This window comes from Paroedura picta, chromosome 16, assembly GCF_049243985.1.
Source record: "Paroedura picta isolate Pp20150507F chromosome 16, Ppicta_v3.0, whole genome shotgun sequence".
NCBI classification, from domain to species: Eukaryota; Metazoa; Chordata; class Lepidosauria; order Squamata; family Gekkonidae; genus Paroedura; species Paroedura picta.
Window position 1 is genome coordinate 27,721,083 of NC_135384.1, and position 15,540 is coordinate 27,736,622.

General features: G+C 57.0%; 2 protein-coding genes across 4 annotated transcripts in view; one reads left to right on the top strand and one right to left on the bottom strand.

Moving 5' to 3' along the window:
• The window catches only part of PPP1R1B (protein phosphatase 1 regulatory inhibitor subunit 1B), a 123,468-nt gene that overhangs the window by 89,100 nt on the left and 18,828 nt on the right, over positions 1-15,540 (bottom strand). The gene's annotated exons all lie outside the window — the stretch shown is intronic.
• Positions 407-5,680, top strand: NEUROD2 (neuronal differentiation 2). 3 transcript variants are annotated; one of them, XR_013227041.1, is made up of 3 exons: positions 407-650; positions 2,742-3,930; positions 4,028-4,046. XR_013227041.1 is itself a non-coding variant. In XM_077315040.1 (3 exons), the coding sequence occupies exons 2-3, from the start codon at positions 2,747-2,749 to the stop codon at positions 4,065-4,067; spliced, it is 1,077 nt and encodes a 358-aa protein (XP_077171155.1). In that variant the 5' UTR covers positions 407-650; positions 2,742-2,746; the 3' UTR covers positions 4,068-5,680. The 3 variants fall into 3 exon arrangements, 2 of the variants coding, with proteins under 2 accessions (XP_077171155.1, XP_077171156.1); XM_077315040.1 differs by having other exon boundaries at positions 2,742-3,783; positions 4,028-5,680; XM_077315041.1 differs by having other exon boundaries at positions 2,742-5,680.

A 15,540-nucleotide genomic window follows, 5' to 3' on the forward strand; every position in this document is an offset into this window, starting at 1 on the left:
CAACCAACCAGTTCCACAGTAGCATTTCTCCTCTCTCTCCTCCACATTGTCTCCCACCCCCACCCCCACCCCAGCTGGTTGCCTCTCTCCCGGCATCTTCTTCTTGGACCCTGGAAATTGGATCTGCCTTCTTTCTTTCTTTCTTTCTTTCTTTCTTTCTTTCTTTCTTTCTTTCTTTCTTTCTTTCTTTCTTTCTTTCTTTCTTTCTTTCTTTCTCTCTCTCTCTCTCTCTCTCTCTCTCTCTCTCTCTCTCTCTCTCTCTCTCTTTTTGAAGAGTCGGGGAGTGACAGATGGTGGGCCGTTTCCCCAGAGAGCCAGATCCCCCCTCCATGCGAGCGCATGTCAATCAGCGCAGCTCATGTGATAACTCCAGCGGATGACGTGCCAGCCATATGGTGTGGCATCGGAGTCGGTACCCCCTCTGCCTGCTCGGAGCCCGCCAGTGGCCCTCCTCCTTTCGGATAAGACGCCGAAGGAGACGGGGTGGACCTCAAAGAGCCTCTCTCTCTCTCTCTCTCTCTCTCTCTCTCTCTCTCTGGCTCTCCCTCCCTCCCTCCCTTCTCCCCCCTTTTCTCCCCACCCCCCTCCCGACTCCCAAAAGATGCGGGGTACGAGGAGGACTTGAGGTGTCCAGACGCTCAGCTTTGGAGGTAAGTTATGTAAGGAGGAAGGGGAGGAGGAGGACGGGGGGGGTCCAAACTTACACACAGGGTCGCAGCCTGCCTCCCCCACCCCGTCCACCTTCGCCTGCTTTTCTCCCGATAGATCTTATCTCTCCCCCCACCCCACCCCACCCCACCCGGCGCACCCGCCCGCCCGCACACCCCTCTGGCCCCAGCCGATTTATTTGTCGCTTTGGGGAAGGGCGGCTGGAGCGCGGCCGATGGCTACCTCGAGGACAGATCTCCCCCCAAAATTGTAGATTTAAACTGCTTCTCGCGCAAAGGCGGCGTTGGCTAGCTCGGGTTTGCAAGAAAGAAGAGAGCGGCCGCGACCCCCCACCGCCCGCTGGTGATTTTAAAACGGAATACAATGAAGCCTCGATCGAATTGGGGAGAGATCCCTCCTGCAGTTCGTCGGGAGGAACGAAAGAGGATTTGTTCTTGGCCAGGGGGACGGATCTAGTGGCGGGTGGGATCCGGGGCGCTCCAGCGCCTGCAAGGCAGCCGGCATTCTCCCCTCCTCTCCTCTGCCGAGCGGGTCTTTGCAGCCCCGGGGCGTCTCTTTTGCTACAAAAAATAAAATAAAAAGCCCCCATCCTCGCCGCCCCAGCCGAACCCCTCCGACTGCGAGCCTCCTGCGCCCGCCGCCCGGGCCAGACGACCCCTCGCGCCCTTCCAAGCGTCCAAAGGACCCGCCAGGCATCGCCCTCTGGCTGGGAGGCCCCGGGGAGATCTGGCCGAGGTCGCCCCGAGAGGAGGCAGCTGGCGGGTCTCCGCCGCAGCGCCACCGGGGGAGTCCTTGCCCTCCGCGGAGCCTCCCAGTCCCAGCGCAGGAGACCAGACCCCGGCGCCAGGGAAGGAAGGAAGGGGGGGCTAGGAGGGGGTGGAGGGCGCCACAGCCGAATCTGTGGTCCTAATTTTGGTCAAACAAGTTTCGGAGAGCTGCTTTTTAAGCAGCTGGCGATGAGCAAAGTTTAAAATTCCCCTCGGCGTTTTCGAGGCGCAAGGCGATCCTAGAGAGGGAGAAAGGGGGGGGGAGATCCAAAGGGAAGATCGGGGGGCTGAGGGGGGGCGACACGGGTGTAAAATCCGGTCGAAGCAGAGAAAAGCAACAGAAGCTTCAACCAGCAAAACATTATCTCCCCCCCCCACCCCACCCCCCAAAAAGATCTGTAGCTGTACATCTAGCGACTCGGTGCATTTCGGAAAAGATGAACGCCCCGATATAAAAGTGGCCGGGGAACGAATGAGACACCCATTAATTTTAAGCGCCCTTTAAAACGAGTCAATTGCTTTGATGGAGGGAGGGGGGCTATCTCCAGCCATCTGGACCCAAGCCCCCCTCCCTCAAATGCTCGGGTTACACCGCATTAAAAAAAAAAGGACTACCCTTTAAATCTGGAAGGGGGGAGGGAGGGAGCACCCGAAAGGGTAAAGCCAAGAATTTGCCTGGGCGTCCTTGCCGGCCCTCCCACCCTAAATCGCTTGGGCAGAGATGGGTAGGGGGGGTTGGGCATTTGGGGGCGGCGGTGAGGTGGATGGAGAGGTGCCCCAGACTGAAGGGCGGGGTAGGGCGGGCCAGAAGTCCCTGGACTTGCTTCCCAACTCGGCCCGGCCCGGTGGAGAAGGCGGCGCCGGTGGCGGTCTGGCCGGCCGGCCCAGCCTGCGATTTCTCCCCGGTTGGAAAACCGAGGCGTGGAAACCGTGCCCGGCCCGGGAGTGTTGGAGAGATTTGGGGGGAGGGAGGGGGTGACGGGCTGTTCAGCACAGAGATAGGCGCCCCCGGGACGACCCCAGGCCAGCCCAAAGACTCCTCGTTTTGTTGGGGGGGATGTTGGAAGAGGCTAATCCAGATCGCGTAGGAATCGGCCCAGACGAGACTGGCAGGCACTTCTGCTGAGAATGCCCTGGCCAATCCGGATCGGTGCGGGTCACACGAGCCTGGCGCGGCCGGAGCCTAGAACAGGGCGCTGAGGCGTGAGGGGCGGCGGGGAGGGGGGGAAGGTGATGCCGGGGTCCCGAAGCCCAATTGAGCCCTTTCTGGTCTCGCCCTCCCCCTCCCCCCGGTCCCTTCTGCAGCCACCATGTTGACGCGCCTGTTCAGCGAGCCCAGCTTGCTCCCGGACGTGGGGAAATTCTCCAGCTGGGCGGACGACTGCGAGGACGATGAGCAGAGCGACAAGGACGAGCGGCGCTCCAAGAGCTGCCCGCTGGACGACCAGGCCGAGGGCTCCCTGGGCGAGGTCAAAGAGGAGAACGACCTAGCGGGCGACGACGAGGACGACGACGAGGAGGAGGAGGGCCTGGAGGAGGCCGAGGGCGACCGCCCCAAGAAGCGCGGCCCCAAGAAGCGCAAGATGACCAAGGCGCGCCTGGAGCGCTCCAAGCTGCGGCGCCAGAAGGCCAACGCGCGCGAGCGCAACCGCATGCACGACCTCAACGCCGCCCTGGACAACCTGCGCAAGGTGGTGCCCTGCTACTCCAAGACGCAGAAGCTGTCCAAGATCGAGACGCTGCGCCTGGCCAAGAACTACATCTGGGCGCTGTCGGAGATCCTGCGCTCGGGCAAGCGGCCGGACTTGGTCTCGTACGTGCAGACGCTGTGCAAGGGCCTCTCGCAGCCCACCACCAACCTGGTGGCCGGCTGCCTGCAGCTCAACTCGCGGAACTTCCTCACCGAACAGGGCCAGGAGGCGGGCCGCTACCACGGGCCCAACTCGCCCTTCGCCATGCACGCCTACCCCTACCCGTGCTCGCGGCTGTCGGGCGCGCAGTGCGCCTCCAGCACCATGGCCAGCTCCCACGCCGCCCTGCGCACCCACCACGCCTACTGCGCCACCTACGAGTCGCTCTACGGCAACGCGTCGCCGGACTACAACAGCTCCGAGTACGACGGGCCGCTGAGCCCCCCGCTGTGCGTCAACGGCAACTTTTCCCTCAAGCAGGACTCGTCGCCCGACCACGAGAAGAACTACCACTACTCTATGCACTACTCCGGCCTGCCCAGCGCCCGCCCGGGCGGCCACAACCTGGTCTTCGGCTCGACGGCCATGCGGGGCGGCGTCCACTCGGAGAACGTGTTGCCTTACGATATGCACCTCCACCACGACCGGGGACCCATGTACGAGGAGCTGAATGCTTTTTTCCATAATTAACGCCTTGACACTCCCCTCCCCCTCCCCCCCCAACAGCCCACCCGCCCCGCGACGCCCCCCACCCCCCTTTGGCGACCCGGTCCCGGACCAAAAGACCACCTGTGGGGCTCTCGGTGGGTTGGGTGGGGAAGGGGAGGAGGGGACTGGGGGGGGAGGGGAACCTCGGCCTTCTATGACCCCCCTCCCCCTTCCTCCTCCGCCTCCTCCCAGGAGTCGCAAGCCTTCCCGTTGGGATCTGTCCACCAGTTGAGCCGGATTGCCCGCCAGTGCTGCGCTTGGAAAGGAGAGCGCCGTCCACAAAGTGCTTCAGCCGAATCGCAGCGCGGCCCGAGGAATTCGGGAGGAATTGGTTCGGGCTGGAGCCCCGAGGGGAGGTTCGAGGCGGCTGAGAAAGTCCGTAAGGCTCCCGACTTGGCTGGCCTGGGGGGAGGGGGCGGGGGGGGGAGGGGGCGGGTTCCGAAGCGCGTCTCGCCTGCCGGTTAAAAGTACGATTCAGACAAATCGGGTGCAATCAATGCCATACTATATGCCCTTTGGTAGGGAAGATCTGGAATTCTGAAGGGGGGGGGGCACGATTGTTCAGAGTTATGGGGAGAGGAGATCTTTTAAAAAAAACAACAACCTACACTTTTTAGGATGGCGAACCTAAAAGGATGCACCGTAGAGTTAACTGGCTGACAGGGAGGGTCTCCAAGCGTCCAGGCAGGGTCAGAGGGTGGGGAGGGGGAGGGGCAGGCCTTGCGTCCATTCCAGCGATGGACTCCGAACTCTCCGAAACCTTAACCCATTTTTAGACGTTTTTTTTTTAATTTGAAAAAAAAAACGATGTTTGCAAACTTCAAGTTAGATTTCAATGAGAACTTTTTAAAAAAAGCAATAAAGAGGCAAACAGATGATAAATATATTCTATCTTTATCTATGCAAGTAGGTACTGAGACTAGGGGGGGGGGGGAAGGTTTTTAAAAGGAAGGAAAAGAGGAAAGGGGGGGAAACACAAAAAGAATGGGATCCATATGGAGTATTAATTAAATATGGACCAAGGAACTCGCTGAGATTTCAAATCGTGCACTTTTTTTGATTTGGGGGACGCGGACTGTGGTGATGTCTCCCTGGTATTTAACAATCACTGACTTTTTGAACCACCCTTGTAACCCCAAGTAACTTATTTTCCAAAATTTGTGTGTCTCATGCTGTTTTTCTACCTGTTTAAAAAAAAAAAACGTTAATGGGGGGGGAAAAGTGGGGAGAAATTTTTTTTAATGAAATGGCAAAAAATGTTTTTGTTATGCATGGTTAGGAAGGGGGAAATGCAGACATGCAAATTTTAAAGGTGACGTGAAGAGAACACGGATTATAATGCTTAATTCTTCGGTTAGCTATCCCCTCTACCCCATTAATAGTAATTCTCAGTTCTTTCTTTCTGTAATGAATTGGAGGAGGGGAGGTCTACGTTTATGTAACGATACACCCGTATATAAATCTCTATAAAAACCAACAACTTCTGAAGACTCAACCTGGCATAATTCCCCTCTCCCCCCAAACTGTTTCATTTCTCTTTCTTTTAATGACTTTCTTTTCAGCCAGGGGAGAATGTAAAAAAAAAAAGTGTTGTCTCCGTTCTCCATCCCCTCCCCCCCTTTAAAATATGGCCTGCATCACCTTTACACATACCAGCATTTTTTTAATTCATAGGCGATAAGGACATTTTTTCTGATCGATGTTTTTTAAAACAAGAGAATCGCGACGTTTTACAAAAAAAAAAAAATGAAGAAGACGAAAGGGGGGGGGAGAGAGAGAGAGAAAGTTGTAGCCAAGATGGGAAAGTCTATTTGACACCAGAAGTGCTTTTTTTGTGTGTTTTTTGTTCGGTTTCATTAAGATGAATAAATATTTATGTCAAATGGTATGGTACGGACAACAGGTTGCCTCCCATTTGTCTTTAAATAGTCAGAACTATTGGTAGTTTTTTTTTTAACAAACAAACACCTGATCTCTTTGGTTTATGCATCAGGCTACTCTGCATTTTAGGGAGAGAAACTTGGCAAGACAGGAGGCCTCTCCTTCTGCCCTCTAAGATCACCCCCTGTTTCTTTCCAAAATAGATTCTAATCCTGATGTTTCAGGAATGGCTTCCCCACCCCATGCGGCCCTGCCTTTTTGAAATCCAGCAAGGAAAAGAGATTCCAGATGTGCGCCGTTGGTTTGCTCGCTTTTCCGAAAATGCTCTGGTTGGTTGGGAACAAGCAACAGAATTGGAGGGGGGGGGGGCGACGGCGGCGCGTCGAACTCGGCCCTTCCAGGGAAGGATTTTGAATCATTCATTTCTAGACCTTTCCCCGAAATGCGCCGGAACACTTTTTGACTGGCTGAGAGCCCCCCCCCCCGTCAGCTAGGATCTGAGTCAAACGGGGGAAGGAAGCCACGTCCTTAGACGACAATTAATGAATATTCCATGTCGTCTCCCACCGGTTGAGTACTTGACTGTCCAACCAGTCGAGCTAAATATCCGTAGGCGAGGCCCCATTCTTTCATGGGAGCCAGGCGCGTTTCTCAGAAAGTGGGGAAGGGAGGGAGGAGGGGGGGGCGCTTCGGTGGGACCCCCCGAACAGCTCTGACGCCTTCGCTTGACACGAAGATCTGCTGAAAAATAGATCAGGTTTCTCTCTGGAAACGTGTGGGGGCCGCGAGATCTACTTCTCATTTTATAAAGACTAATGCGGTTTCCTTGTATTGGACAGATGGTCTGTCCCTTGCTCGGTGGAGCTCCCTCCACCCACCCCCCCACCCCCACCCCCACCCCCACCCCACATACACTCAGGGAAAGGCGGCACGCGCCTACACACTTTATTCCCGAGCACAGAAGCCCGAGAAAAATTCAAAGCTGAAGGCTGTCTAGCCAAGAACCTATGCCAGTGGATCTCAGAATTTCTGGGGACCAAAAAGGCTGCAAAAAAAAAAAAAAAGGACCACCCGGTGCCTCTGGCCTCCCCCCCCCCCCCCCAAGCCCTCTTGCTCCAACCAAGTTTCCCGGACCCCTTTCTTTGACGGCGCGCACCCAAGAGGAGCTGTCCAAACCCTCGTGGTGCTGAAGCGAAGCTCTGACAGAAAGCAATCATTGTGGGGCCGACCCCTGGCGACCACCTCCTTCGCAAAGGCTCTCGCTGCCGCTGGGACCCCCAGGACAGAGAACAGAACAGGAAAGAGGGGGGGGGTCGTCTTTATTTTTATTTTATGTTTAAGTTAGATTGAAAGAACTTCTAACCAGCCGTGCCGAAGTAGAGCCAAACTGGATTTTGGCTTCAGTGAGAGTTGGTCTATCGCTGTCTTTTGTGGGTGTAAATCCGGGAGTTTCTGGGGGGAGGGATGTTTAAAAACCGGGAGGGTCACCCTAGCTTAGTCCTAGCAGGCACACTATTTGGGGTCCTGGGGGGGAGGGGGAGGGTGCCACCTACCCTACCCCAGTCCATTCAAGCCACCAACACGCATCCGATTCATCAGCCGAGTGCCAGCCCTGCCAGACTCCATATACTTTGCTTGGGACCCCTTTAAAACCTCGTGGTGGGCCAACTGGCATGCTGGAATGGGTCCCCCCCCCGGAATTGTTTGTTTTTATCCCCCCCCCAGAACTCCAAGTGGACATTCCTCCTGTGCATCAACGGAGATGCTTCGCTTGGGAAAAGTCCAAGACCGGCCAAGATCGGCCGTGAAGCTGGCTGAAAAGGGAGGCGTGAATTTGGGACGGGAGGGGGGCTACTTTGTGCCGCCCCTGGCAATCCACCCCCTCCCCGCAGCCGGAAGGAAACCTTCCTCTCACTGAAGTCCGGGAAACGGGCGTGGCCCTCTGCGCCTCTCCTGCAGAGGGGACCCACGACCCTCCGCGATCCTTAAACAGCCAAGCACCCCACGGCCGCCAGCGAGAAAGGGGCTTATCCTCGAGGGCTGGGTTTTGGTGACCTATTCTGCCCCCCACCCCTTAGAAAAAGGAGGATTGTAGTTTTTTTAGTTCCTTCCTTCCTTCCTTCCTTCCTTCCTTCCTTCCTTCCTTCCTTCCTTCCTTCCTTCCTTCCTTCCAGCAACATGTATTCCAAAACGTCGACCCTGGGTGGGGGTCGGTCCCTGCCCTCCTCCACCTCGGCCTTTGGAAGACCCCCGACTTGAGCAACAAATTCTGCAGTCTACAAAGCCAAACTCCAGGCGCGCACCCACCCTGGACGGCTCTCCCCCTTCCCCTCAGGCAGATGGAAGGAAGGAAGGAAGGAAGGAAGGAAGGAAGGAAGGAAGGAAGGAAGGAAGGAAGGAAGGAAGGAAGGAAGGAAGACAAAGTGCGGAGTGACTCACAGACTAAAGGTGGTCGTCTCTGGAGGGGTCGCTGGACTCTGGTGCTTCTCGCCAGACGTCCGGGGCTCCTTGAAGCCCAAAAGGTTCGTCAGGGACCCACATCTCAGCTGGCACCCGGCGCTTTCTGGGCTGCTGTCCTGGACTGGCATCCCAGGGGAAGAAGGCCCCAAGAATAAAGTGAGACTATTACTTCGCTGGCACGGGCTCATGGGAAATGTAGTTCATGGACATCTGGACGGCTACCGTTTGCCCACCCCTGTTCTGGGCCAACACGCGCCGGATTGTCCCGCAGGTGACCGAAACTCCCTCCCACCCCTCAGGCGAGATCTTCGGCTTGGCTGGCCGGCTGCCCCCCCCCCTCCCGTCCCCCGACCAGTTGGGGATTGGCTTTACCAGGCAATCGAAGGGGCTGATCCACCCTTACCCTGGAGGAGGGGGGGGCGGATTAGACTTTGGTTTCCATTCTTGCTTCCAGCAGAAAGGGAGATCTGAGATGGCAGACTGCACCCCCCCCCAATTCCTTCCGGATTTCCCTACATCCCTGGCATACATTAAATCCGGGTCTGAGGGTCTTTCTCTCTCCATTTACAGAAAGTCAGCTCTCGCATTCACACGTGCACTTAAAACAAGAAAGAAAAAAGCTCCCGTGTTTCTTAATTCGCATGAGAATGCTTTTGCAAGGGGAACCAGGATATCCGGATTTCTGCAGCGCGCAATGAACCGGCTCAAGAGATCCCCACCAGCTGGCTTCTGTCTAACCCGTCGGTTCTCATAAATCCGCTTTCTATTTCTGTATTTAGGGTGGAGGGGGCTGTTAGGGCCGCACACACCCAAACTCCGAAGCCATGCCGTTTTATTTGTGGAGGTGAAGGTAGGGCTCTCTCGCTCTCGCTCTCTCTTTTTGGGGTGGGGGGGTGGGGAGGCAGGCTGAGCTGTTCTCCTCCAAAGCGCCCTGCCCGGTACAGAAGCCTCAATTTCGCTCCCATAACAGGAAAAGACCAATCCAGTTCCAATGTACCTACTTCACACGGCGTACCTGTTCCTGGTTTGCGCTGGGAGAAGGTGATGCCCCTGTCATGGGCCTTGTGGCAAGCCCCCGCAGAACAGTTTCTAGCTTGCCCCGAGAACGATCCCATTTTCAGACGTGAAATCGCCCCTGGCTGGGGTATAGACTTTCCCCTCGGCCAGCGAACACCCCGCGGTGGGAAGCGCGCATGAGTTGGATCTCTCCTGCCCAGAGACACCCTCGAGAACAGAGGGACCCCTCCAGGGCCGGGCCTGCTTCCGGCCTCCACTTTGGGGTCCCCGGAAAGTATCCCGTCGGGGGCGATGTTCAAAGCCCACATGTCCCGAGCGCATTCCAACGTGCGAGTTCTCAGACGACACACCAGCCTGCGAGAACCGAGGCGTGCGTGGCCCTCCGGACGAATCTTTGGGAGTCCTTAAGCAGCGCACAGGTGAGCCCAACCTTCTCTGGGAGGCCAAGTTGCCGCTGGCTCGCTGCCCTGACCGTTGCCTAAAAATACACAATTCTAACCTTCCCCCCCCACACACACACACACACATGCAAACACACCGTGTCCAATTACGACCTTTATATTGGAGGCAGTGAATCACTAACCACTCCAAATCCGTCACCAGGATTCTGCACCGGTTGGATAATGTGCTTTCAATGCGCTTCAGAAGTCGACGGACTTCTGCCGGAAAAGCCAGCTGCAACTGCGCAGTGCAAATGCTTTCTCCGTCGTGTAAGGAACAAGGACCCATTCTGCACACGTTGGATAATGCACTTTCAGTGTGCTTTCGCAGCTGGGAAATCTGCTGGAAAATCTGCTTCCAAAGTGCATAGAAAGTGCATTATCTAATGTGTGCAGACTGGGTCAAGGACAGGTGCCCTCCGGCTCCCGTGCAGAGCGAAGGGGCTTCGTGGAGAGGCCAGAGACCTCGGAAGTGCGCTTGGCTCCTTTCCCCACCGGCGCCCATAAACTTCAGGGCTCTGTGGAGTCTCTCCCACGTTTTGGGAGGCCGATGGGTCACCAAAAGCTTGCAGTTGTGTAAACTGCGAAGTGTGCCATTCGACCCTCCCCAAAGCAGACCCCCACCCCCCACCCCCAGCCTTCCTGCTAATTCTACAGCTCATCCCCGGGTCGCTGATTTCGCTGGCTCTTCGCTAGACAAATCCTACGGGAAGGCGGGCCGGGGTCCAGGCGCCCCCTCTCCCCCAATACCTTCCGCCTTGGGAGGAAATTGGCAGAAGCAGAACCCGGAGCCCGCCAGGAGCCCGGCCACGTTTGTCAGGGCCCGAGGAGCATCCGCAGAGCTGAGGAGGGGCAACCGGCCTCCCTTCCCCTTAAAACCTCCAAAGAAAACCGAGGAGCGGCTCCGCACCCCCCCCCCGGGTACTTTCTGGGAGAGGAACAGGCAGAGAGAGAGAGAGAGAGAGAGAGAGAGAGAGAGAGAGAGAGAGAGAGGAAGGAAGGAAGGAAGGAAGGAAGGAAGGAAGGAAGGAAGGGAGGGAGGAAGGAAGAGGGAGGAAGGAAGGAAGAGGGAGGGAGGGAGGAAGGGGAGAGAAAGAGGAAGGAAGGAGGTTTATTCAGTTACATAATACTGGTTTTCGTTTCCCCACGTTTTTAACTGAAGGGGGAACATATATTTTCGAATTCCTCCTTGACATTCATGCACAGACAAACCCCCATCGAGAGAGGCAGGGCGGGCGGGAGCTGCTCCGCCGGTGCACGGAGCGAGCTGAGCTGGCATCTTTCTGCCTGGCAATGCCAGCTTCCCGATTTCCGCAGTAGTAAAAGAGAGGCTCTCTATGGGGAGTTCGATGCCAGTCTGTTGCCTGTGCCAACTGCCAGCCAAGGGCCACTGAAGGGAAGTGGCTCGCCTGCTCGTACCACCGAGGGTCGGACATCTGTTCATTCCGGATCAGTTTTAAAGGGGAAGGCCGTCTCTGTTTTCGAGGGAGGGAGGGAGGGGCACTCACAGGCGGGCGGGCCGGACAGACCCACTCCCCCCCCTCCACACACACACACACACACACACACACACACACACACACACACACACACGAGTTCCGCTACAAACCAGCAAAAATACAAAAAAAAAAAAAAAAGCAAATACACACACGTGTATGTGCGTGCAGATGTCTTCTGGCAAGGGTCGCCCCTGCAATTCCTTCAATGGTTCGGCGTGGTTAATGCATCCGGCGTGGTTCAAAACAATGAATGAATGAATGAATGAATGAATGAATGAAGGAAGGAAGGAAGGAAGGAAGGAAGGAAGGAAGGAAGGAAGGTAGGTTAGGTAGGTAGGTAGGTAGGTAGGTAGGTAGGTAGGGTATTGACAGGCGTTCTTGGGGTGGTGCCCCAGCAGGCTGCGAGGGAGACCGGCCCGCCTTGCTTCTGGCGCCGATCTCCGCCGGAGGGCTGCTGCGAAGGGTCGCCGGACAGGGGGGTTGGGCGCCCTGCCCACCCACAGCCGCCCCCGCCCTCCAGCTCCTGAAAAAAAAGGCCAAATAACAAAGCAGGAAATGTAAAAAATAAAATGTGAACATTCGAGGCGGTGGGCAGACCGAAAGCGCCCCCCTCCCCCTCCCTCTGGACTGCATTCCTCCGCCGCCATCAGACCCCCCCCCCCAAGCGACGAGCCAAGAGTTTGCTCGGGGAAGGTTCGGGGGGGGAAGAACTGTGCCCCCCCCCCAGACACCACCTACCCACCCATCAGGGACAATTGGGTCTCTTTCCCCCTCCTTGGATTGGGCTGTTGTTTTCTTTCCAGAAAGAGGGGACGGAGGGGGGGGCGAGGGCGGGCGGGCGGGCGCGGGAAGCCCACCTGGCTGCCAAGCGTCCCCCTGACTCCCGGCCTGCCCGCTGGCCGGGCGAATGCCAACTCCAGCAGAAGGGCGGGGAGGGGGAGGCCGGGGAGGGTGGGAGGAGACCTTGCTTCAGTTTAAATTTCGTGGCATCTGTTCATTATTATACAGTGTAGATTTTTATATGGACAGCTAAATTAAAGACAGATTTCTGCCAGAATTGGAGATATCATTAAAAAGAGAGCGAGCGGGAGAGGAACAGGCAGAGAGAGAAAGAGAGAAAGAGGAAGGAAGGAAGGAAGGAAGGAAGGAAGGAAGGAAGGAAGGAAGGAAGGAAGGAAGGAAGGAAGGAAGGGGCTGCGAACCCGGCCGCTTGCGTGCATTGATTCATTTGGGAAGGGGGGGATATGCGGCACCTTATTTCAAATGCACCCCCTCCACGCGCACAGACCCCAATTCGGCTGCATTTGGCCTCCGAATCCATGTTGAGAGGTTATTTGGCGGTGGGTGGGCGGCTACTCGCACAAGGGCGCGGGGGGAGGGGGGGAGAGAAAATCAAAATATGTTGAGGTTTTTCGGTTCGCCGAAATCCATTCCGACCGCAAGCGGGCTGCTGGGGGCCTGGACGAGAAAGGGAGAGAAGGCGGTGTCCGTCCCGAAATGTGTTCGGCGATGCTTTTTATGTAAAAACCTGCTCTATTTTGAAGTCGCTTCCCCCGCTCAGCGGCTCTTTGGTTGCCTTCGAGTTCCTCCGCGCCCTGCCTGCCGGTTTTTCAGGCGCCCCTCGCCGGCCACGCCAGGTCGGCCCCGGGGCTGCTTGAATTCGTTTCCGAGGCCATTCCAGTTCGGCTGCGTTGCCCCTGAGGCCCGGCCTTGGGTGTGTGTGTGGGGGGGGGGGGGGGAGAGAGAGAGAGAGAGAGACACGCGACACGAGGCCGGCCATTCTTACTTAGCCGAGCCTACCTCACGGGGTTGTTGCGAGGCAGGGGTGGGAGAATAGACGACCCTGCCTATTCCGGCTCAAGTGGCTGCGGGGAGGTTTCCAAGCGAAGGGGGGCTCCTGACCGTAGGCAAGCCCCCTGCGAGCAATTCACCTTCAGGGGCCACCGTGCCCGGGATCCCGAAGCGGCGGATTCGGCTGCGCCCGGCCTTCAGGAGGCTCATCCTGCGCTTTCCTCTCCCCGGAAAAAGAGGATTTGGGGGGACGCAGTTCTCTTTGAGCGGCGAGATGGGGAGGGGGGTGATGCCAAGGCAAGGCTTTGGCCGCTCTCCCCCGACGGCCAGGAGAGGCAGGCACATTCCGGTGCGCTGGGGCGGAGGGGGGGGGGCGTCCCGCCACCTGCCTCGAGGGAGTGGCCGGCGGTCGCCTTCCCGCCGACTCCTGACCCGGGAGGCAAGACGGTTCTCAGCTGGTCGAAAGAGGCAAGCGAGGGACATCTGTGCCTGCGAAGGGCGGGGGGCGGGGGGCGGAGGGGGGGCATCACGGCCTGCCAACGCGGCTTGGCATCAGCCCTGGAACAAATGCTTGCTGCTTCGGGAGGCCGAGGCGCCTGGCAGGCTGCTCAGGACAAGGGAGGGGGCTTAAGCGCCAAACAAACAGGGATCGCCTTGCAAAAGGCGCAGCCCCCCGCCCCGCTGCTCCCATTCAGCCTCTCCGAGATCGACCTTCTCCCTTTCCAGGGAGAGGAGCTGGCTGCTGGTGGCAAGGGCAGATCTCCGCTCTCTGCTCCGGGAAGAAGGGTGGGGGTCGGGTGGGCCTTCTGATTTTGGAAATCCAGGGGATCAAGTCTGCAGGGGTGGGGTGGGATCTTGGAGAAGAGGCGGGCCTTCCTTCAGGCCTTGGAACTTGGTGGGGAAATCTTTGTCCTCTTGCCTTTCTCCTCCTCCTCCTCCTCCTTCCTCAGCAACATCCACCTTCTGTAAGGTTCTCTGCTCTGTTTCTAATTTATAATCTTCATATTCAGGGATTTTTTATTGGGGGGGGGAGAAGGTAAACCTGGCGCCTCCCCGGTTGCTTCGCCCATCCCCAAAAGGTCTCTCTGACCTTCTCCCTTTTTTTAAAAAATATATTTTTTAAAAAATATATAAATCCGAGGCTGGCATTGGTCGCTTTTTGCCAGCCAAAATTGCAGGCTGCGTTAAAAAAAAACACACACATTAAAACCCCTCCAAGAACATGCAGCTTCGCTCCAGGGGGATCTTGGTGCCACTCGGTGCCCGGTGCCAGCTGGGGGGAGGAGGGGGAGCGCAGGGAGGGGGCACGGCGAGGGGGGAGGGGGGAGCGCATCTGAAATTCCAGGACATCTGTTCGCCATATAAGACTGCGCGCTTGGTCCAGAGGCCCTGGCAGCGCACGAGCAAGCACGCGTCCCCGGTCCCGGCCCGGCCAGAGGGGGAAGGCCCTGCTTTTTGGGGAGGGAGGGGGTCCCCATGCACAGACCTCCCCGGCCAGTCCCCCTCCCCTCTCAGCCCTGGCATCCCACAGTTCCAAGGCTGGGATCGGATCCCTTCCTCGCCCCTTCTCCCTCGCCTGCCCGCCTGCAAAAGCCAGCTCGTAAAGGACGGCAAACCCCGGTCACTCCCCCCACCCCCGAAGAACTGGGCAAGCCAAAAAGAGCAATTAAAAAAAATAAATCAGCGTTTTTTGTTGTTGTTCTTGTTTGGCTGGTTTTTGGCAAGCTGCAAGGCGAAGGTGAGTATCAGTACCGCCTGGCCAGTGTCAGTCACGACGCAGCCCTGTTAGGCGAATTTGGAGGAAGGTGGGCACGCCCACCCCCCTCCGCCGCCCTTTTGGATGGTTGCTTTTGCAGCCCCCCCCCCAAAAAAAAGGGAGGCCAAGAAGCACCGGAAACAATAAACGTGCCCCACTGGGGGGAAGGCTCCCTTCCTTTCTCAAGGGGCTTGCAGAGGTGATCCCAGTTGCTGAGCCTTGCAAAAGGGGCTGGAAACCAGCGCTTGGGTTGGGATCCGCCCCTCCCTCTCCAGTATTTAGGATTGGCAAAGTATTAATATCCTGAAAGTTAGCAGAGGGCCTTAGTTTGGCAAGGAATGCAGCGGGAGGCAGAGGGCCTGTGGAGTGAGAACAACAAACAAAAGAAAGACACCTTTGCAAGCGTGGCACTTATAACTAATATAAGAACTTATTGAACAAAGAGCTTGATACTACATCCTAAGAGGCAAAGAGAAGGTTCCTATTCTAGTCTAAATAGCTGGAGGGAGAGAGATGCTTGAGGCAACGCCCTGCCATCATGTTGCAAGCTGGAGAGATGGGGGGGAAAGGAGGATGGAGACTGAGGAAACAGGAAATGACCCTCTAGGGACAGGTCAGGGAGATCGAAGGTGAGCGGTCAGTGTCCCTGTCTAGCTCACTAACTCTATGGTAAAGAGCTCCTGTTTACAGTCTCTCAAGTCAGGAGGCTTGCACAAAGAGCTGTTTTCCAACAAGACCCTCCCTCCCTTCCTCTCTCTCTCCCTTTCTCTTCCCTGTTGGAGTAGGCCATGTCTGGTATACAAAGTTAACCAGGAAGAGGAAGACCCTGATGGCGGCAGCAAGAAGGCAGCAAGAAGATAG

Coding starts and splice junctions, on each gene's coding strand:
- NEUROD2 (XM_077315040.1), top strand. CDS start 2,747: ATGTTGACGCGCCTGTTCAGCGAGCCCAGCTTGCTCCCGGACGTGGGG. Junction 3,784..4,027: donor CACCACGACCGGGGACCCAT/GTACGAGGAGCT, acceptor GCCTCCTCCCAG/GAGTCGCAAGCCTTCCCGTT.